At 36.1% G+C, this 27,191-nt stretch overlaps 4 protein-coding genes across 4 annotated transcripts; 2 read left to right on the forward strand and 2 right to left on the reverse strand.

Annotated features, from left to right (window-relative positions):
- The first annotated feature begins 1,320 nt into the window (after positions 1-1,320).
- Positions 1,321-4,297, forward strand: LOC141844042 (MLO-like protein 6). The gene is made up of 15 exons (XM_074732030.1): positions 1,321-1,443; positions 1,520-1,577; positions 1,653-1,885; positions 1,979-2,095; positions 2,308-2,368; positions 2,454-2,542; positions 2,606-2,680; positions 2,751-2,845; positions 2,926-2,975; positions 3,038-3,078; positions 3,172-3,345; positions 3,424-3,459; positions 3,539-3,606; positions 3,697-3,757; positions 3,827-4,297. The coding sequence occupies exons 1-15, from the start codon at positions 1,321-1,323 to the stop codon at positions 4,295-4,297; spliced, it is 1,752 nt and encodes a 583-aa protein (XP_074588131.1).
- A 1,269-nt stretch (positions 4,298-5,566) lies between these two features.
- On the forward strand, positions 5,567-8,753 carry LOC141844045 (thylakoid lumenal 17.4 kDa protein, chloroplastic). The gene is made up of 4 exons (XM_074732032.1): positions 5,567-5,726; positions 6,604-6,728; positions 7,953-8,199; positions 8,330-8,753. The coding sequence occupies exons 1-4, from the start codon at positions 5,615-5,617 to the stop codon at positions 8,551-8,553; spliced, it is 708 nt and encodes a 235-aa protein (XP_074588133.1). The 5' UTR covers positions 5,567-5,614; the 3' UTR covers positions 8,554-8,753.
- A 453-nt stretch (positions 8,754-9,206) lies between these two features.
- LOC141844043 (uncharacterized) lies at positions 9,207-14,581 on the reverse strand. Its single transcript, XM_074732031.1, has 6 exons — positions 14,132-14,581; positions 13,963-14,061; positions 12,478-12,655; positions 10,312-10,409; positions 9,788-9,849; positions 9,207-9,698 (listed from the first exon to the last, which is right to left on the reverse strand). The coding sequence occupies exons 1-6, from the start codon at positions 14,579-14,581 to the stop codon at positions 9,593-9,595; spliced, it is 993 nt and encodes a 330-aa protein (XP_074588132.1). The 3' UTR covers positions 9,207-9,592.
- A 1,793-nt stretch (positions 14,582-16,374) lies between these two features.
- LOC141844021 (uncharacterized) lies at positions 16,375-23,704 on the reverse strand. Its single transcript, XM_074732010.1, has 12 exons — positions 23,518-23,704; positions 22,889-23,437; positions 21,597-22,799; positions 21,208-21,535; positions 20,852-21,107; positions 20,580-20,793; positions 20,337-20,455; positions 17,500-17,619; positions 17,000-17,107; positions 16,814-16,927; positions 16,535-16,561; positions 16,375-16,428 (listed from the first exon to the last, which is right to left on the reverse strand). Exons 1-10 carry the CDS (start codon positions 23,608-23,610, stop codon positions 16,825-16,827), a joined length of 3,093 nt encoding a protein of 1,030 aa, XP_074588111.1. The 5' UTR covers positions 23,611-23,704; the 3' UTR covers positions 16,375-16,428; positions 16,535-16,561; positions 16,814-16,824.
- Between the last annotated feature and the right edge of the window lie 3,487 nt (positions 23,705-27,191).

Genomic DNA, 27,191 nt, shown 5'->3' on the forward strand with positions numbered 1-27,191 from the left:
AAACATCAACAACTATTAAGTCTTTGTTCTATTAAGTACAATTGAATTATACATAACATTCGCATTTATTTGATATTGACTGACAATCTAATATAATTAATCTTTTTTTTATTCAGGCTTTTGATCAATGTAAGATCTCAGAGAAAAATCCAACCACGTTTGATCAATTGTGCATTGTCTTATCTTACATTATAAGAGGTTGTTTTCATTATTTGAATTCATGATCATAAGGTTACGTGACAACAATTTTACCATGGAACTTTGAACCGTGCATTTATTTGATATCGATGGGTAATCTAATATAATCCTTTTTTTATCCAAGCTTCTGTCAATGTAAGGTTCTGGTGAAAAGTTGAACCACATTTGATCAATTAAGGGTGTCAAAAATTGACCTAGTCTGCCAACTCGACCCGACCCAACTTGAAAAAATCAAGTTAGGGTTGAACGGGTCGAGTTCGGGTTGGGAATTTTGAATTAACTTAAATTTGGGTCAGATTTTGTCGGGTTCAAATTGATATGGGTTGATTCAGATTTAGGATTTAAGAGATTTTTTTAGGGGTTAAATCAAATTTTATTTTAAAAATTATGATGTTTTATGTAATATTAATATGATAATGATAAAATATTGAGATAAAAGTGAAGAATTATCAAGAAAAATATTAAAAAAAAGTTTTTTTCAGGTTAGGTTTGGATTTAAGATTTCGGATTGATTTCGAATTTGAATTGGGTTCAGTTGAGTTTTTTTAATAATATTTTTATTTTAACTCGACTCGAACTCATCCGACCCATTCGAATTGACACTCCTATGATTAATTGTACCCTGTCTTATCTTGTATTGTAAGAGGTTATTTTCGTTCCTGGGGCATGGTTGAGTTGATTACTGTGGAGTAGATTTGTTACAATGGGCAAGAGTCGAATCTCGACGAAGCCGAGATAATACCCTTCTCATAGTGGCCAACTATATGACTTCACGATTTATCTTCTCACAGATAGTCGTGAGACCGCTGAATGATGAATTCTATATATTTTTCACTGCAGTACTATAGTAAAAAGTTATTTCCGCTATTTGAACTTATGATCATGAAATCACACGATAACAACTTTGACATGGGACTTCTAACCGTCCCATGGTCCCAAAATTTTTTTTTTCTAAAATATCAGAGAAAAAATTCAAAAAGAAATCTAAAAATCAACGTGAAAATTTTTAAGTTTGAAGCTTCAAATGGCAACAAGTCAAAATGGCTCTCTCTCTCTCTCTCTCCTATAAACACGATCATCTTCCATAGACCTTTCTCACAAGAGCAAGGCTAGCTACAATCCATGGCGGCCGGAGGAGGAGGCCGGTCGATGGAGCAGACTCCGACGTGGGCGATCGCCGTCGTGTGCTTGGTCCTTGTCGTCATCTCCATCCTCATTGAGCATGCCATCCACCTCCTTGCCATGGTAACTAAGCTCATCATGCATTCAAAGTCTAGAACAAGAAAGCAACCAACAACTTTGTGTTTTAATTTCATTCCAGTGGTTGAAGAAACACCACAAACGAGCACTCTACGAAGCACTCGAGAAGATCAAATCCGGTATATCATCGAATTCGATATCGTCTTCATCGTCTCCGGCGATGGACTAATGGATCGAGTTTTTGGTTTGGCCAGAACTGATGCTGATGGGCTTCATATCCTTTCTGTTGGCGGTCGGGCAAAGCACCATCTTGAAGATATGTGTGCCTATGAGTGTTGGGAACTCATGGCACCCCTGTGACCCCTCCGAAGAGGCCGACATCATCGACGAGGACGATGCCGGCGAGAACACCGGCGGCCGGCGAAGGCTTCTGCAATTCAGACGCAGTTTAGCTGCTGGGGGCTCATCAGATAATTGCGCAGACAAGGTACATATAAAAAAAAAGATATATTTCCGGGTGTTATCGAAATCAATTTCTGATTATTATCCTGGACTATTATTTTTGTCGTCAAATGCGTAGGGCAAAGTAGCCTTAATTTCGGGTGAGGCGATCAATCAGCTTCATATTTTTATCTTCGTCTTAGCCGTCTCCCAAGTCCTCTATTGTATTTGCACATTGGCGTTGGGTAGACTAAAGGTAAATCAAGTTTTATCCCACTAGATGAGATTGATTATATGAATCTTTCTACGTCATTAGAATCTATCCTCTACTATTATATCATTTATTGATTTGTATATTTGTCATAATTTCACATTCCTTAACTAATATTATATGAGAGGATCTATAACTCATGTTAAATCAATCAAGCGTACCTCGATCGATCACAACTCTTTTAAGCTTTTATGCAGATGAAGAAGTGGAAGGCTTGGGAATTGGAGACTAGAACAGCTGAATACCAATTCACTCATGGTGAGTAAGTTGTCTGAAAGTTAAGCAGATTGTAAATGTATCAATCAACAAATCTGATTGAATTAGCTGCAATTTTGTGCTAAAGATCCTGATAGGTTTCGATTCGCAAGGGATACATCGTTCGGTCACCGGCACTTGAACTTCTGGAGCACCTCGCCGTTCCTCATTTGGATTGTAAGATCGAGTTCATTTCATTCTACTGAATGCCACTCTCTAACTTGTTATACTTTTAAACAGCTCTGTTTCTTAAGGCAATTCGCGAGCTCGGTACCGAAAGTGGACTACTTGACGTTAAGGCACGGGTTCATCATCGTAAGTCGATCGATATCACAGTCGATGAGCTACCGATGATTCAGACTCACTCACTAATGAAATCTCTCAGGCACATTTGGCACCACAAAGCTCAAGCAAGTTTAATTTCCAAAAGTACATTAAGAGATCACTGGAAGAGGACTTCAAAGTAGTTGTTGGCATAAGGTGTGTATGCCTGCCTATGAACCTTGTGATTCAAGACTCTTTGTTGTCTGTTTGATCGCTTCATTTCTCGTTTATCGTAGCCCTACGATATGGTTCATCGCGGTCGTCTTCCTGCTATTCAACACTCATGGTAAGGAAGCTTGCAGTTCATCTTCCGAAACATCGTTTAGGACTAACTGACTATGTTTTCAGGGTGGCAATCCTACTTATGGCAGCCATTCATTCCTTTGATTGTAAGTGCCACAAATATGTTATCTCTTAGTTTACTAGCTAAATATCGACTTTGAACATCGAAAATGATCACATAATGACTGAAAAACTTGTAGATAATTCTCCTGGTTGGAACAAAACTTCAAGTGATCATAACAAAGATGGCAATACAGATCATGGAACGCGGAGATGTCGTTAAGGGTGTCCCGGTTGTTCGGCCTCAAGACAACCTCTTCTGGTTCAACCGGCCGAGCCTTCTCCTCTTTCTCATCCATTTCGTCCTATTTCAGGTGAACTTCCACAAGGTACATACACATCTAGTACTATAACTAATTTATCACTAAACTTCAATGAATTTCGCTATGCAGAATGCATTTCAGCTGGCCTTCTTTGCCTGGACTTGGGTGAGTGTACTAATTCATCTAAAAAAGTCGACTCAGCCACGAACAAAAATCTAAACTTTGTTGCTTGGACAATTGACAGTATGAATTCGGCTACCCTTCGTGCTTCCACAAGCGAATAGCCGACATTGTGATTCGCATATCCATGGGGTGAGTCCCTCAGATACAAAGCTCAAATGAATATCGGGGCGGTAGGATATTCGATAAGTGCTAGATTTTAACACTTACTCTTTTGTTCAGCATTCTCATACAGGTCTTGTGTAGCTATGTCACACTGCCTCTGTATGCATTGGTAACACAGGTATGAATGGTGACTAGTGTAGTCGATATGACCGCAAAACTCATCCAAGTTGCTATGTATTCACCGCAGATGGGGACGAATCTGAAGCCTACTATTTTCAGTGATAGAGTAGCCATTGCTCTGCGAAAATGGCACCGCACCGCGAGGAAGAACTTGAAAGAGAGCAGGAAGTCTGGAAGTGTGACACCTTCAACAAGCCGGCCGATGACTCCACTCCACGGCTCATCGCCGGTCCACCTCTTGCAATACTACCAAAATGAGGTAGACTATAGTGTCCAAAACTCCCCCAACAAGTACATTGTGGATGATGATGACCAATTTGATCCCGAAGGCTTGCAATCACCGTCCAACCACCTGAATGATGAATCCTTCTCGCACTACCGGAGTGCACCACCGAAGAGGCTTGCGGATGATAACGTAGAGGTGAAGATAGTCGCCGATGACGGTGAATTGGAGTTGCCAAGTAGGAATGAGAGTGATATTGGTCGTGTAAGTAGTGTAGTGTCTGTTGATTTTTCGTTCGACAAGAGGCAAAGATAGGATAGACATTAGACATAGCTGAGTAGAATATGAGAGTTTGCCCAGTCGACTACTTTTGCAAAGATGATGCATCTATTGTTTCCATGACTATGTATGTAGCTAAATTTGTACTTAATATTGCTCTCGATCGTCAATAAAATTGATACCTTGGATGATAATCCCTCGATAGCTTAGAAGGCTTAGCTTATATGATTCGATCGTGTCACCAAATAAGATAGAGCACACATGACATTAGACGAAGTTAGCTCCTAGAGTGTTTGGCAGCCTGAGCACCTCTGTTGAGAATGTCATCAAAATCTCATATTGAAAATACATAGACAAAATCATGGACTTATAAGATAGAAGATATCTCCATTTGTACGAAGCTTTTTGAGTAAAATTCAAAAATAAATTCATTAGGGGTTAGACTTAAAGTGGATAGTATCATATCATTGTTGAGATATGTAAATTTCATTGATGGTGACATGTGGGGAACCTTAGAAAAAAAACAGAGGTAGAGGAGGTTTGGACCATGAAAATAATGAAAAGGGGATTCTCAGTAAAATTTGTGATAAATTCTCAAGACAGATGGAGACCTCTCTTGTTTGGTATTAAGTTTTAATGGTTAGGATTAATCACAACCATTCAAACTTTACCTCTCTTTAAACCCGATTTGCTATCGTACTTGGTTCGGTTCGCTATAATAAACCCTAGGAACAAAAATCTGATTCAGCTTCTCCTCCCGATCGAGCTCCACGAGGGAAACAGAGATCGCGATCTTTCTTCTCCTTCAATCAATCACGATTTCGTTAGCTTGAAAATCGTGCCGGCAATCGTGCGCTCCCAATCGTGTGGTCGTCGTGTTCCATTGGCGGTGATATCTCTGATTGGAAGGGCTAGAAGCTTGTATCTTCTCCCGAAACCTTCCTAAATCGGCGGACCTTGCTGTCCAGCCACCGGAGCACTTGTGAAGGGCTGCTGCCGACCACTAGTGAAGGGGTGCTGTTGGAGTTGTTGTCGGAGCGCCCTCACCTGGCCCCCACAGCACGGGTCAGGCCAGGCCCACCGGATTGAACCGGGCCGGGCCGGGCCGGACCAAATCAACAGCAGCCCAGCCCGTTTTACACCCCGACAGCCCATGTGAAATAGTTTCACACTTTCACTGAAATAGTAGGGGGCCCGCGGCGGATCCAGCCCTGTCAGCATGGGGCCCACGGTGGATGGATTGCGTTTGGACGAGCTGATAAGAAGCAGCAAAAATGGGCGGCGGCGGCGTCAGAGAGCCAACGGCAGCGCGCCGAGGTCGAAGAAGAAGAAGAAGAAGAAGGCAGCAGCAGAATGGCGTCAGTGTGCCTTCCCACCGCCGGTTCCTCTATCGCGCACTCGCGCCTCTCCCACGGCTCGGCCCCGAAACCTCGGCCGCAATTCCGACTCCGAGCCCAATGCGCAGGTACTTGGATTCTTGGTCAAGAAATTGGTCCCATTTTCTGGTAATCAAGTAGAGTCCGCCTCCGCTAGCCAAACCATTGAGCAACGCTGTAGGATCAGATCTTTCTTATTAAGTAACCCTAGATTTTTATTCTGGTAAAGTTGCTGCTTTAAAATGGTGTTGGACTTGTTGATAGTGTTTTATCTTGTAATCGATGTGCTTTACTGACTATGGGAAGTGGAAAAATTCAAATGAGGTAGCTTTTACAGAATGCACAACACATTTATCAAGTTGACAAGTTCTACATTCCTTTTATAAGGAGGAGGAAAGCCATTTTACAATTGATTACCACCTCACTAGCTAGCTAGGGTATTCTAGTGGACTTGGGCATCAAACGTTGAAGCAATCTATTGTGTAAAGCTTGTTCTATTGGTGCTGCTGTGGACTAATGGTATTTGTCATATAAGAGAATACACTCATTGTTATTTAGTACCATTAGGTTCAGTAGGTGATTGTTTGGGACTTTGGGGTCATTGGGCGACTATGTTGCTTCATAATCCGATTAGTACTCGAGGAATGAATTTGTTCAATTTGATTTAACCAGACTAGGAAATAGTGTATAATTTCATCATGAGATTCCTTCCAAATCATCTGGTTTACAGTGTTCTGATACAAATAAATATCTTGCACTTATGAGATTCCTACTTTCTGTTGTATAAACTACAGTTTGAATTACAGAACTAGTTTTGTTGTTATGATTTCTAACTATACTAGGTGAGAACCCCTTTTACATATCTTTTTTTATGCCATAGAACTACAATATGGCTCTCCATATGCTGAACTTTGCTTCCTGTTGTATGATTGGACACACCATCTAATGCATTCTAGCTTTCTTCAGCAACTGAAGAGCCAACAGTAGTTACCAATGATTTTGACTCCTTGGGAAGAATGAAAAATCTTGCTTGTGGACTGCTTGCCGCCTTTGCAATAACTACTAGTTCTCCCGTTATTGCAGCGAGTCAGGTTAGGATACATATACTAGTTTCTTTACATAATAGCAGGGAGATTTTGGGACTGATTTTTTCCTTCTAGCATCGTTGCTTCTTTTTAATGCTGAACTTTCTTCTAATTAAACATGGTACCCAATAGTAGTTATTTAACATTTTAAATAACCATTAACGGTTTAGTAGAACTAAAGCATTAACTTATGTATAAAGGTGATTAAATATCCATTGTTTCTTTTCTTAAAATTATTATCCTTTGTATAAAACAAGTTAGTCGACTTCTACATTTTACCAGATCGTGGTTGAAAGATCTCAAGTACCTTAATTTTCTGAACTCATACAAGCTAGTAAACCTATGCTTGCTAAAAATTTTATATGTGGTCATTGGGGTGTTGGCATCTGACTGTGATTGTCGCAGCTAGTGTCAGACATTCGACATGGTTATTTGGGGATAGTTGAAGAAGAGTTAAGCGTATGAGTTAGTAATAAAAATGGGATTATCAGATGTTAGGATAGTCTTTTTATTGTGAACGCTAAAAGTAAGCTACTAGAGAGGTTTTAAGTTTGACTTAGGAAGGGGAAATGCTATAGTGTAGTTTAAGGCATTGCCTGGGATGTGCTCTTTATTAAGTGAAATAAGTTCGTCGTAAATATTCTCCTGTGATAAGGCTATAACCTGAAAGACATGCATTTCATGGCAGATTGGTTGGTTTCATTATGGCCTACAATCTACCTTTTTTTTAGCTAATCAAGACTCCAAATTCTTTTGTCTCAATTTACCTTATATGTGTATGTAGCTAGTTCAATTGGGAACCAATCTATTATATAAATAACATGCAAACAAAATTATCTCACACATCTTCTATAATTTAGATTAGTCAAATGCAATGTAGTGTCATGTGAATTGATAAGTCAAGATATTGTAGATGATAAACCATGTTTAGCTTCAAATTTTTGATCCACAATCTTTTTTGGAAATACTGATGTTTATATTTCTTGGTGCTCCTCTTTATATTTATTGTATTCTTTCTTCGTTATTAAAATTATTTACTAACACTAATTGTATTCTTTACATTAGTGTTTATAAATCATTGCAAGAATTCACTTTTTTCTTAAGTTTTATTCTCTGAAATATAGTTTTACAAAATGTTTTTTCTGTTTTATACAGTTTGCTAAAAGTTTTCCCTTCCTTTACAATTTGGGCCATCCTTTCTTATGCTGTCTCCTTCCTTGTTCATCGCAGAGGCTACCTCCTTTATCGACCGAGCCAGATCGTTGTGAACGCGCATTTGTCGGAAACACAATAGGCCAAGCAAATGGCGTATATGACAAGCCGCTCGACCTCCGTTTTTGCGACTACGAAAATGACAAATCACACCTCAAAGGGAAAACACTTTCAGCTGCTCTCATGTCGGGTGCTAAGTTTGACGGTGCCGATATGACAGAAGTCGTGATGTCTAAAGCATATGCTGTTGGTGCAAGCTTCAAAGGTAAGAAGGAAACAAATAGATAGATCCATAAATAGCAAATTAGGAATAACACCTACCTCAAAACTGTGTTCTAAAACTTCATGGAAATCCCAGTTAGAATATCCATACTGAAAACTATCGATCATTGCAGGTGTTGATTTTTCAAATGCGGTGCTCGATCGGGTTAACTTTGGAAAGGCAAATCTTCAGGGTGCCATTTTTAAGAACACAGTGCTATCAGGTTCTACTTTTGATGATGCTCAACTAGAAGATGCTGTGTTTGAAGACACCATAATCGGCTACATCGATCTCCAAAAGCTTTGCACAAACACAACATTAGGATCAGAGAGGAGGGCTGAGTTAGGATGCAAGTGATCGTACCTTCATTCCGATATGTATGTATATATGTACGTATTCATCTACTTTTTCCTTGTCGGATACCTTCTATCGCAGGTTGAGCTGGAAACACAAGGAGAACAAACAAAATACTAAAGGAAAATGTATGTTCACTGTGTTTTTCTTAGCCATGCTTGTCTTACATTTTTGGAGAAGTTATTAAGACCCATAATTTTTTTAATGCATGTTTGCCATCAATAAAGAGTAGAACTACTAATCCTGGCCTACTACAATTTCTACGCGATGTTATGTTGGTGTAGATAGCATCAGATAATTGAACTCTTATTTTGAAGTAATCTTACACACTTGCAAGTGATCAAATATAAGCATCTAAGTTAAAGCATGTCAAACATCAAGACAACTTGATGAAACACTTCCAACTAAACTAAACAAACATTAAAATCGTCCAAAACTTTTCAACTTTATATCTCTTGATCTGAACATTCTGTCGATACATCAGACCCTCAACTCAAAATTTCTTTGAGGTGACTAGCTTATGTTTTACAAAGGAAATTCAAGTTCAAATCACAATCTCTAAATAAACATAGAAGTAACTCATTAGCATAACCGCGAACAATATCACAAAAACAAGTAACATGACATTAACAAACTCATAGCCATTGGTAGTAGTATTGAAATAAAACATGACCTTAATAACATCGCACGAGAAATGATCATATGCATGTATGTACGTATGTATATAAATGACGAAACTAAAAACAATTTAGTAGATAGTTTGCAGTGGTGAACCCACAAGATATGGCATATCTTTGTCACAGTTTCCTTCGTAGCTCTACTATTAGGGCAGGTAGTCAAGCCGAATGAAGAGTACAACAAAATTGGATCCCTTCTATGCCCTTTTCCTTTCGGTATATGTTCCATCAAATCAGTTGATTTGGATGTCCAATATCCAGGGAATGATAACAAGGTGAGTGGAAAGAAAAGGTTGGTGAATTTGATTCTCGAAGCTTTGAATTTAAGTGTCCTGCATTGCATTTTTAAACATTTGAATGATGAGTCAATCATCGTGATCCTCGGAGCTAGAATCATCGACCATCTTCTTGGCTGATTCAATGGCATCTGTTTCGGAAAGTGTGTGAATGCGAAGAGTGTCTGCATCCTCACTGCAAGGAGCACAATAATATCAACAAATGTGGTAGTGAGCAAAGCAGATCTGCAGTGGAAAAGGATAAACAAGAGAAATAGTCAATACTCTGTGACCCCGAATATTTCCTTGACGATGAGAGAGCTGTCCCTTGAGCAAAATTCTGGAAGCTGAATAAAAATGCAAATTTTGGAGCGAAACAAGTCGAGCATCAAGTTTAACAATAACAAAGTTTGTGCAGCAAACTACATAAAGAAATAGCTAAGCATGCTGCCTGACCAAACATTACAAGTAATGTCTAGTAGTCAGACTCTTCAAATATTCCTTCATACTGTGGCACACTAACATTCTAAGTTAGACACCGACATCTTCATTCGGTTACTTGTACCAGAATGCCAGTAATATGGCCAATTGATAACTTATATCTTCACCGACCGAACCAATAAATATTTCTAGCAAGAACCTATGCGGGTCATCAGGTGAACCAGAAAAGAGATCAAAAAAGAAGGCAAGAGTTCATATATTTTGCTCCATGATTTACAACGCAAAAACATAAGTTGTCTAAGTTTGAGAATTGATTTTAACAAATTTGTAATTTTTGAATGCTTCTATTACATGGATGAATAATTTACCTCAGACAAGTAAAAGATCTTTCCAAATAACGCTTGGACAGCAAGTTTTCGTTTGAAACCCTTCTCTGTGAAACCTGACAGGTCCATCACCACAGGCCCTGGGAAAAATAAAGATTTACTAAAATTTGAGCACGACTATCATCGCTCACAAATTAAATCAACTGTACAAGTCGAGGGGCATCATTCTGAATTGAAAATACTACATGATTTATATGTAAAGGAAAAGTAAGAAACATAAGAAAGCTAGTGCGGTAAAGTTGATGAGTCCTGTCTTAAATTTCCACCAAGAGGAAAACATTCAGCTAACCAATCCTTTGACAAATATATGAAAATAAATCAAATGAAATCAAATAACAGAGCACCTGTGCAACTACACGCAGGGGTTAGGAGAAAAATATTTGCTTTGTAACCGTAGCTTATGCAATTAGTTCTTTTCTATGTGAAGGATAAGGCTGTTTTCTTTCCTTTCCTTTTTTTTTTTTGACCTCACCAAACCTCTAGCTTAGTGGGAGCCTTGCACAACGGCCTTTTTCTTAATCTAAAAGACAAATGCATTAGACTTTATCCATATTCAAGCAATTGGAATAAAGGATTAATACAACACACTTTTCAGGCCCCCAGTAAGCTTTTGACATGACACAAGGAAAAAATGTTGTTATAGTCATTAAATTAAAATCCTAATGTCTCAATTATTTAAACCAAACGTAAATTTACTTCTGCAATTTGAGGCTCTATCAAACATTTTGGGTCTTTTTGAGGGCATAACCGAATTTGCTGTGATACAGATTGGGTCCAGTTGAAGCTTGGGCTCGATTCAAGTCCGAATTGGGGCTGAATCAACTCATAACAAGTGAACCAACCTTTTCTTCCATCCCACACCTGCACCTTGTTCAGGCCAAGCAGATCGGACTAAATGTGTCAAAATAGCAAGTTTGATTTAACCATGAATTAATTGATTCTCTTCCATCCCACACCTGCACCCAATTGCTTCCCTCCATGCTCACGATTTTTTTTTCTGATGGTGCAGCCCCCTTCTTCCATGCCAGTGTCCATATCGACCACTCACCTTTTATCTTATTATACTAATATTTTTATCTTATCCTTTCTAATAACTTAACACATCAATCCTAACATTCTCACCTCTACTACATTACTTTCATGTTACTTCTTAATGGCTCAATACTTTGATCCATATAATAAGGTGGATTGTATCACAATGTTAAAAAGATGCAACAATCAGAGAAGGCTCGAGAAGTTCCTCTTTATATCGGTTACTCATTCTTTATTTTATTAATGATATTATCAAAACCTTCTCGTTGAATACCAGAGATTTTATATATATTCATCTTAATTATGTCATCATTTCTTGTTACTAAAACTATAATTCATATATTCTATTTTTATTATGCTTAAATAACTTTCATGATGCATTTGGTTCACTGAATGGAACAGACAAATAAAATGTTGTTCTTATGGAGTGGAATATATACAGCAAATAGAATATGAACAAATATTCTTTAATTTGGTTCATGAAATGACATAAACGTGAGATCAGTGTACTTATTTGGTTTGTATAAAATTGCTATAACTTATAATTCTCATAATTATAAAATATCCCCTACATGAATATATTATTTAGATCGTCTAATTTGTGCGACCTACATTGACCACTTGGACAAATTGCCTGATCCAGCTTGTTCATCCAACATGACCAATCTGTCTTACACGATCAATTTGTTTGACCTGCCTGACCAATGGATCAATTTGTAATCGACGAGCAAATTCCACAAGATAATTCATAAGGTGTTTCCTCTTCTTCTTCTTCCTCTTCTACTTCTCCTCTGCAATGCTTCTAACATTACATCAACACCCTTAGTATCATACCAACACATATCATTTCGGTCAAATACCACAACCCAAATCAATTTGAACCTCGGTTATAATTAGTTTCAAACTTCTAATTTAAAACCAAAGTATTTTTTAACTTGCAATACTAAAATTCCAACTAACTACTACCATATCTAATCAAACAATATTATAAGTAGAGTATAAAATTTCAAATTGGCACTTGAACTTGGAGCCCATAATTACTTAAAGTAGTTAACTAAAAGATGCATACTTAGAATAGAAATGAATAGATACAAATTCGTTAAAGGAATGCTATACCTTTCTCTTTGACAATTCGCCTCGAAACCTCATTCAATATTTCTGCAACTTGAGCATCTTCCAGAATTGATGATTTTCTTAGATGTATGAGATTCACAACCAAGTCAGGGTTGAAGGGTTTTTCATTCAAAGCATACCTAATGTACTTTCTTAGAATCTCTTCGATGTTGAAACCTGTCTGAGAGGGAGTCAAGTTTCTTTAGTATACAAATGATATAAATATAAATACTACAATTGAGAAAAATGAGCTGCTAAAACATTGGTGTTGTTGTCTTTCCTCAACAAATATATGAAAAATGGCATAACATATGCAAAAGGTTGCATATAATAAACTTTTTGTGCGCCAACAGTTTCCTACAATGATTTGTGTTGTTAAGTGACAGCTTTACTAGTGATAGCAAGTCCTATTGAGATAAAAATTCCAGAAGATTGACTAAAGATATTGCAATCTTTCTTTGAACGCAATTACTTATATGGATGTAGAGTAGGAGAGTGGTCAAACTTCATCTAATTATTGTTAAGGACCTGCGGACCAACCTTGAGAACCATTGATCACAAGAAAAACCCCTCACCTTCTTGCTGCTGTTGCACGTCACCTGCAAGAAAAAGCTCAAAGGCAAGGTAGGCTATATGTTCAGGAGGCTCCACTAGTTCTTATTTCAGCAGCACATAGGGAATAATACCAACAACAGTGTGTAGTAGGGGATTAATTGCAGGCCTTCATCTTCTCTAGGTATACTCTCCATTCTCTTGGCTTCTTTCTTCTTACCTCTTGACTCTTGATGTTTAAAATAGGAACGAGAAATGGTAAAGCATTTAGATTAGTATTTAGATCCTCTTTCGTTTAACTGTTCACTACTTGGTTTGGAACAAAATTAAGATATTTAGATCAGTATTTAATCAGTATGTTTGAAGTGCTAACCTCTTATTATACTGATCAAATACTGAGATGATCAGTAAATGATCTGGAACACAATTAAGTCCATTAAGGCGTTATTCTTTATTCGAGATGGCTTGCTCTATAAGAAATAATATACCATTTTAAAAAGTATTTGATCACATTACTCCCTTGTTAGTTTAAATTCATGTGATAACTGGTAAATCAATACAACAGTACCAATTAGAACATTTGGAGCGTGTTTAAAGATTCTATTCCTATTGGATAGCAATTAGAAAATAGACCAAGTAATATTAGATTTAGTACTTATAACTTTTGTATGTTAATCTATCAGGATAAACTTATAGTTCTAAATATTAAAAATATGATAGAAATTCCTCTGCCATCCATCTTAGCCATCCAGTTATCGATAAAAAAAAGCCGACCACAGCAAAAATTGAATTTTGTCAAGTGGTGAAAGTATATATTGACAAATTTCAGTCATATCATCTGATCAACCTTCATAGAATTACAGAAAGTGAAAACTTGTGTACAATACTATGCAACAATAATGTGGCATTGAAGGAGAAAAATATCTGTAGCAGTACCTTTTGCATAAGCTCTTTCAGAGCCGCATTATTTACTTCATCCCTTCCCTTCAGAAACAATTCATCTATTGATTTAAGTAAGAAAGCATTCTTATTGACCTGTAATAGAACATCCTATTGAGATAATCCAAGAGCAGGAGAAGCACTGGTTACAAAAATGAGGCGTTACCAATCTCTTGCGTTGTGCTCTGGGCGAAGTGAACTTCCTCACCGCCTTCACAAAGCCGATCACGAAGGAAAAGCCTACCCAAGCCAAAGGGACTGCCAGGAGCCACGGCAACTTGCTCTGCCCAACCCTAGGCCCCGGGACAGCTTGCGTCACCGTCCCGGTGAACTCGACCAGGTCGAGCGCCTTCTCGTGGATCCATGGAAGGTCCTCCTCCACCTCCTCTTCGGCTTGTGCAGTAGGAGCACTAGATTGTTTCTCCTTGGGACTCACGGCTTGCTGTGACCCAGGGTTCCCCCTCGTACCAGCCCTCGCGATGAGGGCTGAGGATTTAGAGAGGCGCATCTGACGAAATCCAGGAGACGCGGAGATCTGGCGGAGAGGGAGAGCCAGCCGCCAAGGTCCAGCGGTGCCGCCGGCGGAGACGGGCCGGACTAGGGAGGAGGAAGCCATTGGCGCCGCTACGCTACAACCTACAGCCTACAGCCGACTGTTTATCTACTACTTTAGGGAAAATTTTCTTTTGCCTCCATTTTTTATCTGAAATTTTAGAAATACCCTTTAAAATTTTACATTTGGTTTAATTTTTTTTTTCTATTTTTTGTTTTTCATTTTTCATTTTTATTTTTTTCTGATCTAATTTGTGGAAAACAGAATATATATTTAGTATGATATACTGTTTTCTATTTTTTAGAAAAAAAATAAAAAATATATTTGATTTATTTATGAAAAATTATAAATAAAATAATTTTTTTTAATAAAAAGACCATCATTCATGAAAAATAAAAAATCATACAAGAAATAAAATAAAAAATCATACAAGAAGGGGACTAAATCTAACATTCTAATATGCAATATAAGAAACTACTTTACCACCATTCACCTGTATTAGAGTTGTGCAATCAAAATTAGGACATGTGGCGTTACTGTAGTCGGAATTTTACGTTTTCTATTTGTCAATCATAGTTTTCATTCTCTATAAAAATGATATTTTATCATTTTTTATTTTCTTAGAAAATGATTTCTCATTTTTCAAAGAATGAGATTGGAAAATAAAAGTAAATAATAATTTTTAAAAATAAAAAAAATAAAAAAAAAAAAAATCAAACCAAACACTACCTAAAATCATTTAAATAACCTAAAAGCTCTAAATTATTTTACCATTTTACTATCAGCTCCTTGATAATATCAGCTATGCCACCTTATTTGGCCTAAACTATCATAATTTAAAATGATTTAGAATTATTCTAAAAAGAAATAGACTCCTAAATGAGAATTATTCTAAAGTATAAAATTGATAATTTGTCAAAAAAAAAATAAAAATAAAAAGACTTATTAAAGGCCACTTTCAAAATATCCTCACAATTCTATTAAATTATGATGCAATTTGATAATTGTTTTTTTAGTTCGATTTAATTAAAAATATTACACATAAAATACTTTTACAAAAAATTCTTAATTATTAATTTGATTAAAATTATTTAAATTTAATTAAAATAAGTTTAATATGGTCAAAATCATTGTAAAATTGTTGTAACAACTATTAGATACTTGCTACAATAATTTTAAAAAGATTTTGGCCACGTTGAAACAATTTCAATCAAGTTTAAGTAATTTTGATTTTTTTAAAAAAATATAAAAGTAGTGTTAAAGTTGAATCGATTAATTTTAACAAGTTCTAATAGCTACTCTATAATTATTTTCAAAATGAGAAATATGATAAGATGTTGATTTAATTTTTAAAAAAATATCTTAAAGGTGCTCTTTTAATTTTTAATCTAGATCAAAAGTCTTAGTGTTAAAGTAATTTTGATCAAATTAAAATAATTTTAATTAAGATGGAAAAAAAATATTTTGATGTAATAGTATTTCATGTTAAGTAATTTTTATCAAGTTAGGATAATTTTATTTTACATTGTAGTAATTTCGGCCAAAGTTACTATAATAATAGTATTGAAATAAAAACATTTTTGAGAAAAAAATGAAACATTGTTATAATATTTTTTAAAAATATAGGGCACTATTTCAATAATAATGAAAGTAAATTCCTTTTCACTTGGCAATGACTACTTTGCCACAAGAGGGCTTAATGTCACTTAGAAAAATTATACCACGAAGAAAACAAGCATTAGAGTGTTATTTGACAAGGATTTTATGTTAAGCCACAATTACATCACCCATAATAAACACATTGTAGAAACTTTCAACATGATATGATTTTAAGAAAAATTCAAACCTTATAACCGATTTGTTCTTGCAAGAAACTGAGCAGTTGAGAAATCTTCGAAACGGCAGGGTTCCTAATAAAAGGAATGCAACAAACTGAAGCTGAAACTGAATAGATAAAAAATTTGTAGAATTGAAGTTGATAAGAAAAAAATAAAATCTGAAGGTTGTATCTCATACCTATCATCATCATTCGATTCATTCAGCCTGATGCAAAATAAAAGAATCAGAAACAATTTAGAATCTCAATATTCACCAGGAATGAATTCAAACCAAATCAATAAGCATATGTATTGACAAAATTCTCTTCATTCACTACATTATGTCAAAATGATTGTTCTGATGACAAAAAGAAGGTGTAAACTATAATTCAAAATATAAAATGAAGACTCAAATTAAATGTTGGGATTACTAAAAGTATATCTATAATTTATGAAATAAGTTGCAATAGGGACTCACATCATTTTCAGTTATTCAGTATCAATTTTAACGATGTCATCTTCAGATTCTTGATTTGTAGGTTGATAGATCTGCATATGTTCAGCAGATCTATGGATCGACTCTTTGTGATCGCTGCAGCATGAAAAGAAACAACATGTCAATGAAGAGATATAGTACATGAAGTAAGTTGCAATAAAGACTCACATCATTTTCAGTTCTTCAATATCAATTTTAGCAATATCATCTCTAGATTCCTGATCAGTAGGCTCACAGATAGCCTTGGTAGATCTCTGGATCGACTCCTTGTATTCCCTGCAATATGAAAGAGATAACTTAAAAGGAATTAAATTTGTTTCTCCAATCATAAAATGAAATATATAATTAATGATAAATTCTATAAACATTTTTTTATCTTTAACTCTCTATGCCATTTTATCTATTGTAGTAATACATTCTTCATCTTTATTATTTTCTAGACAGTAAATTATGTTTATAAACTAAATTACTTATAATAATAAAAATAGTACAACAATATTAGAACAATTTCTTTGTCCATGTCAACAAATATGTCAATTGGAAGAGAACGACGTAATTAAAACAATGATGCTTAGGTAACTCACTTAATTGATTTGCTAAGTACAAGATTTTCAATTCTACTAAGACGGAGATGAGTAAATTAAACTAACTGGCAAAAAATAACTCACATCGATTTTATTCCAGAAGAATGAATTCTTAGAATATCATCTCTGCATTCTTCAGTCACAAGATGCATTTTGGGCAGATAAATAGCTTTAGTAGATCTATGGATTGGCTCCTTGTATTCCCTACAAGAGAAAATTCAAAAAAGATCATAGCAACTTCTAAAAAGAAGAAAATTTGACAACCCATAAACTATCAAATTCTAAAAAGAGAGAAAATTTGACAACCCATAAACTATCATCCTTTGCTCGAGTTTAGACATATGACCAATATAATATGATTTTTGAAGAGATCATCCATGTAATTTTTCAATATTCAAATTGAAGACATCTACTATTAATATTGATTTTTTCCATACATCCATTAATTTATCTTGTTTAACAATCATTAATTGGCCTTTGACTGATCCAATTGGAGTTGAAACAAGTACAATATTAAGATATATATGTGTAAGTCTCAGTTTCTATGACTCTAGCATCCCTCCTCTGGATCACTACTAAAGTTATGATTGGTGCTACGCACCTTCTCCTTCCCCCTCTTTTCATAGAGTTTCATCTCCTTGCACCACAATCAGTAGACAAAGTTAATGGATGAATCACGAAATTATGATTGATATTTTTCTGATCAAGACAAGCAAAGTGCTATTACATTAGCACTTACCGGTGTAACAAAGTATTAGTATGGATTGACAGCCAAAAGAATACATTTCAACCCTATTAATTGATACTAATTGACACTTGAAATCATATTACTGTTATTTTTATGGAAATGAAAGTATTAACATTAGGAAGACAACTAAAAACCATTGGCACTTTAGAAAACAAGCCTTAGCAACAAAAAAATAAAAGAGAAAATTTGTGTAAATGGTAAAAGAAATGCACAAGAAGTTGTTGTTTTCTTCTTATTTTTCATATGCTAATTGTGTGATATTTGTTTTCTTCTCGTTTTTTTTTTCAATTCTTCTCGAGAGAAGTGGTTGTTTATGATATTATGATAGTTTCTCATGATATTATGATAACATTTAGCATAGTCTCTTCTAAATCATAATTTGCTAGTACATTGAGGATGCGAGAAGTAGTTTACAAAATTGAAAAGGTAACAAAGTTACTGAAAATAATTACGATATATGATATAGAAACATACTCCTTTTTGCATGACCTATTTGAATTCAAGTGCCTTGAGAGAGGCATTTTGCCTTTAGAAGCTTCAGAACACTTCGATGCATTTCCATAATAACTTGAATTTGGAATCATATGTTTACCCTGAAATAAAAAAGAGAATGAAACATTGTTATAATATTTTTTTAATATTTGGCATCATTTCAACTATATTGAAAATAAAGACCTTTTCACTTGATAATGGCTACTTTGCCACACTAGGTCTAAATGTCATTTAGAAGATTTATACCATGGACAAAAAAGAGCATGCAGTTAAGGGTTGTCTTAATAATAACTTGTTTTAGAAGAAAGTTAATAACAAAGCTAAAATGATAATCAAGTTACCATTGAAACTTACTTTAACCATGTTTAGACCTTTCATTGCAAAACTAAAGGATCAACATTCAAAAAATTTGACTAAAAAAGTACCTCAAACTCAAATTTCATTTACACAAACCAAAGCCCAAATGTTCATATAAGAAAGTCGAACGACCCATCATTAGATTTAAAATGATGTTGCTCATCCTTGCAATAGATTTGACAAGGATTTTATGTTAAACCACAATTACATCACCCATAATAAAACATTGTTGAAACTAATTGGAATACTATTCCATCATGATATGATTTTAAGAAAAATTCAAACCTCATAACTGATTTGTTCATGCAAGAAGGTAAGCAGTTGGGAAATCTTCGAATTGGCAGGGTTCCTAATAAGTACAATGTAACAAAAATAGAAGTTGAATTGATAGAAAATCTATAGAATTGCAATTGATGAAAAAAAATTGAAAGTTGTATGTCATACCTATCAGCATCATTCAATTCATCCAGCCTGATTTAAAAAAGAAGAATTAGAAACAATTTACAATCTCAATGATCACAAAGAAAAATTCAAATCGAATCCATGTCTTCGAAAATCTTATTACTAAACAAATATTGTAAATGCTTTTAACTTGTAAATGTGTATCAACAACATATGTATCAACAGAATTCTTTTAATTCATAGAATTATGCCAAAATGATTGTTTCGATAACAAGAACAAGGGTGCAAATCACAATTCACAATACAATTTTAGAAAACTAAAGATTTCACTTGTGGAGGAACTTGATTCTAGTAGGAAAATGAAGACTTAAATTACCTGTTGGGATTACTGAAAGTATATATACTCTATGAAATAAGTTGCAATAAAGACTAACATCATTTTTAGTTCTTCAGTATCAATTTTAACGACGTCATCTCCAAATTCTTGATTCGTAGGTTGATTGATTTGCATAGCTTCTGTAGATCTTGGTATCAACTCTTTGTATTCCCTGTAGCATGAAAAATAAAAATAACATGCCAATGAAGAGACATAGTAGATGAAGAAAATTGTAATAAAGACTCACATCATTTTTGATTCTTCAGTATCAATTTTAGCCCTATCATCTCCAAATTTTAGCCCTATTTTTTCATATGCTAGCTAATTGTGTGATGTTTGTTTTCCTCTCATTTTTTTCATTACTTCTAGAGAGAAGTGGTTATTTGTGATATTATGATAGTTTCACATGATATTATGATAATATTCAATCTAATCTCTTCTAAATCATACGTCGCTAGTACACTGAGGATGCGAGAAATAGTTTACGGAATTGAAAAGGTAACAAAGTTACTGAAAATAAATATGATATATGACATAGAAACATACTCTTTTTTGCATGACCTATTTGAATTCAAGTGCCTTGAGAGAGGCATTTTGCCTTTAGAAGTTTCAGAATACTTGGATGCATTTCCATAATGACTTGAATTTGGAATCATATGTTTACCCTGAAACAAAGTGAAATAAGTCCAAATATCAAAACAAAATCCAAATCGAACCATTTACATTATCACAAAATTGATTGCCATAATTTCATATGACAAAGTTAGGACTACAATGACAATAATGTACCTTCTTCGGAGTTTCACTAATGTTTAGGCAGTCGAAGTTAAGGGAATCTGCATCACTTGGAGAACAACATGCTCTATCGATTGCTTTAGCAATGCTCTCATCCTCAGTAGCATTAAAAATGCAGCCACGAACCTTTGCATCTTGTACTATATTTGCCCATATCGATCGACTAATACTTAATGTAGGTTCATTACCCAATATCCAAAGGCAATATCTGAAATTCAAAAGTCTTACAAAACTGATTGGGAAAAAAATGAAACATAGGATCATACCTTGCTCTGGTCAGTGCAACATTTGTGCGATTAGGATTAGAGACAAACCCAATTGAACCATCAGCATTCGATCTCACTGTGCTAAGTATGATGACATCTTCCTCACTACCTTGAAACCCATCAACCGTGCTAACTTTAACAGACATGTTTGAACTCGATGGAAGCTTGTTCCTTACTTGCTTCTCAACAGCAACAACTTGTGCAGAGTAAGGACAAATAATGCCAACACTAATTCTGTTCTTACTTCTCATGGTTGCTGCAAAAGTTCAAACAAGAGGAGCCAAGTGCTTAACTAAGAAATTAAGGTCCCTTATACAGATAAATATGAAAAGGAAATATGAAACCACTGCTCATACCTGTATGAAGGCTTCTAAGAATTTGCAAGATAACAACAACTTCCATATCGTTTTTCTTACTGTGACTAAGGCTGTCAGAACTCTCGGTTCCATCTACAAGATTTATGAAAGAGTAGGATCCAAACATCTTTCCAGGAAGAAATCTTCTTGTGTAGTCCTTTTTAATGACATTTGGTCCATTGATTACTTTGGAGTTGTAGAATCTTTCAAGAGGAAACAAGCTGATAGATGGATGCATGCGATACTGCACATTCAGAAGGTGTTTCTTGAATCCTAATTTACTCAACCTTTCAAATAGACTCCTACCAAACATCGCATTTTCTGAGACCTGTATATCCATAAGTTAGTACAGAAATACACTAAATTACAGATGACAAACTAATTTGCACCTTGCTTTTGACAAGAGCAGGCAATTGACATTCATCACCAACAAGAACAACATGGCTTATAGAAGAGATCTGCATGGGTACTAATGATTCACATTCTTTTATCTGTGCAGCTTCATCAATAATAACAATCTTAAATGGTTCCTTTAAATCCAATTTGTGTAGATTGGCCGACGTTGATGCTGTACAGAAAACAAGGTTGGCTGTTTCCAAGCAGAAATTCTTGATGCTGAACTTGTCAGATAGTGAAGGTAGATGTAACGACTGCTGGAGTAATTTTATTTTGTAACAACAATGTCTTTTCATCTTCATTAGCTTGATAAAGGTATTGGTGTTGCTACGAAATAAGTTGTTATTTTCAGATAAAGACAGACTGGATCCAAATACTTTCTCAAGATTATTGCCTGCATCTTGCTTTGAGAGAAAAGTGCTAAAGCATTCAAGGGAACAAAGAAGATCCTTTATGTGTTTACAGCAAAAATTCGACAAAGCAGCTACTGGCATATGAACACACAAGTTATTGAAACACTCTCTGCATTTCCTTAAAAGAGATGCAAAATGTTGCCTAACAAATGATAGAAAAGTCACCTCACTGTTACTTGATGAATTCTCAGCATTTGTAGTTCTTCGAACCCCTTTGCTATCCTTTATATCATCTAAATTCTTGGCCTTCTCATCCTCAATTTTCTTTTCATCCAAAAACCTTTCGTACATAAATGTAGCATGTCCAAAGAAATTTAGTAATGATCCAAGGCAATATTTCCAGCCAGTTTGTAATCCAAAGCACCCTTTTAGCCTATCTGCTCTGTATTTGAGAAACACTTCTTGCAGATCAACACCAAATCTCAACCTTTCTTCATTGCCAAACAAAACCACATCTCCCAAGCGGCATGATCTGGTTCCAGAGGATTCTTTCAGTAGCTTCAAGAAGCGCGATGCGACTTGTGTTACAGCATTATTGGTAGTTGCACAAATAAGTGTTCTACATCTCAGTTGATCTAACAACCACACTAAACCACTGATTGTTTTGGTCTTTCCAGTACCAGGAGGCCCCCAAATAAGGCTTATGGAGTGATGATCATCGCGACATTCATTAGACGGTAAGCAACTCAGTATGGCATTGGTCTGAGACTCATTCAGTGACAATTTGCTTAAACTCACTCCAATATCAGGCTTGGAGGCAAATGAAACACTACCCTTGTCATCCTGCAATAAAAACAATTCAGGACAAATTAAACACTAACAAAAATTTAAAGAATATGAAGATTTCAAGATAAAACTACTGCTTTGCATACCTCTGGCTCAAAATCTAACACCTTGTGAATAAGATCAATATTCCTACTCTCTGCGAGCTTGAAATTCAACGCATTCCAGATGCGAGAGTATGTTGTCGTGGTCAACACACAAACCACAAAAAGGCTTTTTGTTTCTTTGCAATTAGTGCTATCTATTGAAGCCTCGATGTCCTCTGATGCTCTAACTATAGAACATTGAGGTTGCTGCAATTGAAATTCATCCCAAACTACCTCGAGAAGGCAATATGATCCCCGGTCCGTCATCGGAATATACCCATCTATTGGCCTACTCTTCGACAAGATAAGAATGTCACCATTGCACGGCTTATAGACATCAGCACTTGTTTCATCAGTCGGCTGTTCGACAACCATGAAGTATTTATGTTCTTTGTGATCTCTGCACTCGAGACGCTTTATTTTGACAAAAGGAGCACGAGATAGGGTTTGGAGGTTCGAGCACATTTCTTCGCGCAGTTCTTCCAAGAGTGGATAGGTAAAGGAGCTCAAATAGTTCTCGACAGTATCGAAGGTCATGGGAATCCTCTCCACCTAAACACGAAGCCGAAGGGGCTTGAAAAACTTGATTGTCAATTACGAGTGCGAGTAGAGAAAGAGTCAAATATTTTTACCTTGTCCTGGAAGAAATCAGGGTTGAGCACATCCTCCATGGACCATGAGAAGATTTGGTCCGCTAAGCTGCCATGGCCTTCTGAGTTGGACATCGCTTGCCTTGCAGCTCTTCAGCTCTGGACGTCGATCGATCGAGTTGGGGTGCAAGCAGAGGTGACAGAGAGTTCGTCCGTGCATGCAGCAGCAGATGGCGATGGCAGTGAGTAGGAGAGAGCGTAACGTAGATAGGGAATTGCATCCGATTATATTAATCTTGGGATGATGATTAGATAATAATTTTCTATTGACACAGAGTAAATCGGTATGAATAATTATGTTTTAGTTCGAATCCTGACGAAGTCAGGCAACACCCTCCTGCGTCATGATCAACTGCAGTTTTCTAATTTACCTCCTGACAAATGGTCAGGGGGAGGGCCGATCGTGTGGGGCGGCTGGATTCCACCTTTTGCAGAAGAATAATTATGTTTTCGTGTCTGCTACCCATTCGAAGAAGATCTTGTAAATTTACTAATTTGAAATGTTAACTATCTCTTTAACAAAGGTGAAATGTGCCACACAACTGTCTTATAGAATCGGTCTCGCGATCATAGTGAGAAGGTAAATTGAGAAACTCAGTTGATCACAATGGAAGAAGATATTATCTCGACTTCGTCGAGATTTGACTTTTATACACTTCAATAATTCTGTTCTATCATAACTAACTCAATTTTGTTCGAAGGTGAAATATTAACTATCTCACCATTGCAAGAGACTGCATGTAATTATTAAAACTATGGAAAAATTGAAAATGTTATTCTTAAGTTTTCGATATTATTTTAGACTTTGCAATCTTATAATTTTGGATTATTACTATTATCAAAATTTAGAATTAAAGAATTCATAATAAAAATTAAAAATATATAAATTCCGTACAACCTTTAGTAGTACGAGTGCTCGTCTAAGTCAATTTGCTTTGATTTGCTTTGCTTTACTTCACTACCAAGAATTGCTTTGCTTCCGAGATCGCTACGAAAGTTCAAAGATAGCAAAAAGCATTGTGACTAAAGTTCATAGAATCTTTAGTAGTACTAATGCTAGCCCCAGGGCATAGTATCGAGGTAGGCGTATAGTATTATTGGCGTAATGATCAAGGGTTGATTTTAAGAAATGATGATTTAATATCAATCCCGTCATGCGCTAGCTTAATACCTGTGTACCTGCATGAATATCTCTTCATATTTTTCGTGAGACCGGCTCTAGGAGGGTGTTGTTTTATAGAGTTCGAGTCATATCATTAGATCCAAATCTGATTCGATATTTTTTTTTGAATTAGATTGAGTTTGAATTGATCTAAATTTAAGATGGAGAAGTGATTTATTGTGTAATACTTATTTTATAAAAAAATTAAATTCTAAATAATTATTTCTTATATAGAATAATTAATAATTTAGAGAATTAAACACTTAAATTTAAATATTTAAACCTTTCAAATATAATTACCATATTTAAAGGAGATGAAATTTATTATTGTGTATTTAAATTAAAATATTATTATATATTTTAAAAGTTTATGTAATTATTTTATTAAAAAATAAAAGAATAATGTCGCATAGTAAAAAATCAAGTCGGGTTATTGAGTTGGATTATCCAGGTTCGGGTTTATAATTTTCAAATTGATTCACATTGAAAATTTTTTTTGAATACCTTTCAATCTGACCCGAACCTATCCGATCCATCCGAATTGACATGAGATGTGTTTGTATTTGAAGGATTGATTAGATATAGAGGAGCACCTATAAAAGCGAGGTGGGATCTAGATGAAGTCGGTCCAAGTGATATCGATATAGAGGAGCACTTTTGAAGTAAATGCACTAATTGAGCCCTAAATGGTTTGATCAAGTCTATACCATGTCCGACTTAGTCAATCCAATCCTGACCTCATGAACCATGTCTAGCACAGTCCATGATAGTTCATATCAAACTCGACGCATCACTTAAATGGCCTAATTGAGCCTCAAATGATCTAACCAATTCCAATCATGATCTCGCAAACCATGTTCTTCGCAATCCATGATAGTTCATAACCATGAAGGAAACAACTTAAAACACACAACAAACTACCCCAAACTCAAATTATCTTTACTTAGAACACACAACAGAAGTTCATATAATTCATACAAGAAAGTCGAATGACCGGTGTTTAGATCAGAAGTGCAGTTGCTCAGGCATGAACAACAAAATGTAAGATGTTCTGCACATCCGCATGCGTAGCAAAACTGGCTCATTCCTTCTTCAGACTTTCACTAAGTTATGGGTCGGTAGGACTCGGCTCGGAAAGTAAAGGTCCGGTCCAAATAGATGGCACGTCAGACTAAAAGTTGACTTGACCTCGTGCCCGACCCGGGGACTTCGACCTGACGTATAGATTAGGTTGGGATCCCGCATCTCTCCCAGTATCTAGTTCAGGTTGGAAGCCAAATCCCTACCCCTTTAAGAATCCGACTCCTATGCGATAGCCCACTCTGAGCTTTGATTCTAGGCTACTCTACCAGATCCACCTTGTTCGGCCGCTTCTACTTAGCTCCGGCGCCCGATTGCAACATGAAAGACAGCTCAGGTCAGGGTCCAATGCCCAACCCGGCAAGTAGGTTGCACTCGGGATCGAACAGTCGATCTCTATCTCGAAGTTGAGTCTATACCCGACTCCGAGTTCCGATTCTAAAGCTCCTCTCGGTCATATCCCGCCTCCAGCTTATCTAGCACCCTGCTTAATACTCAACCGACTCCACTTCTATCCCTTAGTCAACTAGGTCGTCGCCAGAAGGATATAGACAATCATGTGATCGGTTGGTTAACCTATCCCCATTAATGTGGCATAATGATGTAGTATAATGATGGATGACATGACTTTTTGCTATTACAACGACGATGAGACACTTTCCTTATTTAGATGGGACATTTCGTCTGATAGGACCTCTACGCAAGGATATTCTCTTTAATTAGGACAAGACAAGTTTTCCTTATTCTCTTACCATCTTTTATATAACCCCCACTCCTTGCAGGCACTGGTATGCATGATCTACACATACGCTCGATTAACTTTGTTACTCTACTCTTTCTTCCTCCTGGAGACGGGGGACTGACTTGAGCGTCGGAATGGTTGAGTCAAGGCACCCCTGACCTCCTTCGTCAGTTCTTGCAATGCTATGGAGCTCATCAGGATCGTAAGGCCCGTTGTCTTCCTCTCTTCTTCCTGCACGATCAGTTTGTTTGTCAGGTGGTTGGTGACACATTTGAAAGGCGATCTCAACAGGAACAATGTATCTGTCGAAGTTGAGAGAATTCGCATCACTTGGAGAACCACACACTCTATCGATTGCTTTAGCAATGTTCTTATCCTCAGTAGCATCGAAAAAACAGTCGCGAACCTTTGTGTCAAGTACTATTTTTGCCCATGCTGGTTGACTACTAGCTAGTTAATGTAGGTTCATTACTCAAATCCGAAGGCAATATCTGCAAGGCAAAGGTCTTCAAGAACTCATTGGGGAAAAAATGATACCTTGCTCTCGTCAATGCAATGAACCCAATCGATCCAGCACCATTCGATCTCACTTTTTTCTGTAAATCCCTTGGGCCCTCGGGCTAAAGCCCGAGTGAAATAATGGCTGGCTCCGCCCTTGCTACTAAGTATGAT

The sequence above is a fragment of the Curcuma longa genome, chromosome 13 (assembly GCF_044706935.1).
Source record: "Curcuma longa cultivar G26 ecotype Majalengka, Jawa Barat chromosome 13, ITB_CL_G26_1.1, whole genome shotgun sequence".
Lineage (NCBI taxonomy): Eukaryota > Viridiplantae > Streptophyta > Magnoliopsida > Zingiberales > Zingiberaceae > Curcuma > Curcuma longa.